The sequence below is a fragment of the Telopea speciosissima genome, chromosome 10, assembly GCF_018873765.1.
Source record: "Telopea speciosissima isolate NSW1024214 ecotype Mountain lineage chromosome 10, Tspe_v1, whole genome shotgun sequence".
Lineage (NCBI taxonomy): Eukaryota > Viridiplantae > Streptophyta > Magnoliopsida > Proteales > Proteaceae > Telopea > Telopea speciosissima.
Window position 1 is genome coordinate 55230175 of NC_057925.1, and position 1231 is coordinate 55231405.

General features: G+C 41.3%; 1 protein-coding gene across 1 annotated transcript; it reads left to right on the forward strand.

Annotated features, from left to right (window-relative positions):
* Positions 1-540: 540 nt before the first annotated feature.
* Positions 541-1231, forward strand: LOC122641713. Its single transcript, XM_043835004.1, has one exon. It carries the CDS (start codon positions 696-698, stop codon positions 1017-1019), a length of 324 nt encoding a protein of 107 aa, XP_043690939.1. The 5' UTR covers positions 541-695; the 3' UTR covers positions 1020-1231.

Genomic DNA, 1231 nt, shown 5'->3' on the forward strand with positions numbered 1-1231 from the left:
TCAAACACAAAAAGTGAAAAACTAACCCCACTCTGATGAGAGGAAGGATTTAGGAATCGGTATCAATCTCGGTCAATATGGATTCGGATTGGCTCGTATCAGTCTGGCCCGGATAGATCTACCCGTGTATTTTTTTTTAAAACTCTTTTACCCTTGGTCAGTTCTAATCCACTAATATGGGCTCGACCATGAATCGATATCGGCCTCTACCAATACCGATATGATTTAATAGATCCGATATCAATTCCTCAAACCATGGATGAGAGTGAGACTAAAGAATCCAATTTGCAAAACCCAAACCATGAGCCCCCTTGCCCCTTAGAAGATGGAGGAAATTATGGCAGATTTCTCTATTGTGTCCTTTCTCTTCTCTCACTCTTCCACACCATAAAAGACTTCTCACACAAGACACAAGACCAAACACCACCACTTATGGCAGCAACACAAACCATCAAACCAAGTGATGAGAACACAAAGCTTAAAAGGAGAAGAAACCCAATTCCTCACCATAGATATGTGGCTACAGCAACCTAATCAATCATTCAATATAGGAAAGTAGGCTTCTTTTGCTGTATAATTCACTAATCACTTTGCTTCAATCCGTTTCCACACTTGGGTTTTGATCTCACCCAGTTTCTTTCCTTCCTTTCTTCTTCCTCCAGAAGCAGAGCAAGGAAGAAGATACAGAGACAGAGATGGAGATTGAATTGGTGAATTGCGAGTGTTGCGGATTAAAAGAGGATTGTACCCAAGATTACATTAGTGAAGTGAAAGCGAAATTTGATGGGAAATGGTTATGTGGGTTGTGCTCTGAAGCTGTGAGCGATGAGGTGAAGAGAGGGAAAAAGAGTTCATTTGGAATGGATGAAGCTGTGAAAGCTCACATGTCTTTCTGTGGGAAGTTCAAGTCCAACCCTGCAGTTAAGGTTGCAGATGGTATGAGGCAGATGCTTAGAAGGAGGTCAGGGGATTTGTCTTCTTCTTCTTCTAAGAAGTTCATGAGATCAGCAAGCACATAACCAGCAGGAGACAAATTCTCATTCTCACTTTACTAATTAGAAGCTTGTAGAGCTGAAGGGAAGGAAGGGGGAGAAAGGGGGGAGGGGGGGCTCTTCTGGGTTTTTTCTGGGTTTAAATAATTCTCACAGCCTTCCATGGTTAAATTCTCTTCTAATCTTGTACAGAGTTTAATGTCACTGCAGGATTAGTATTACATTATGTTTTTTCTTAA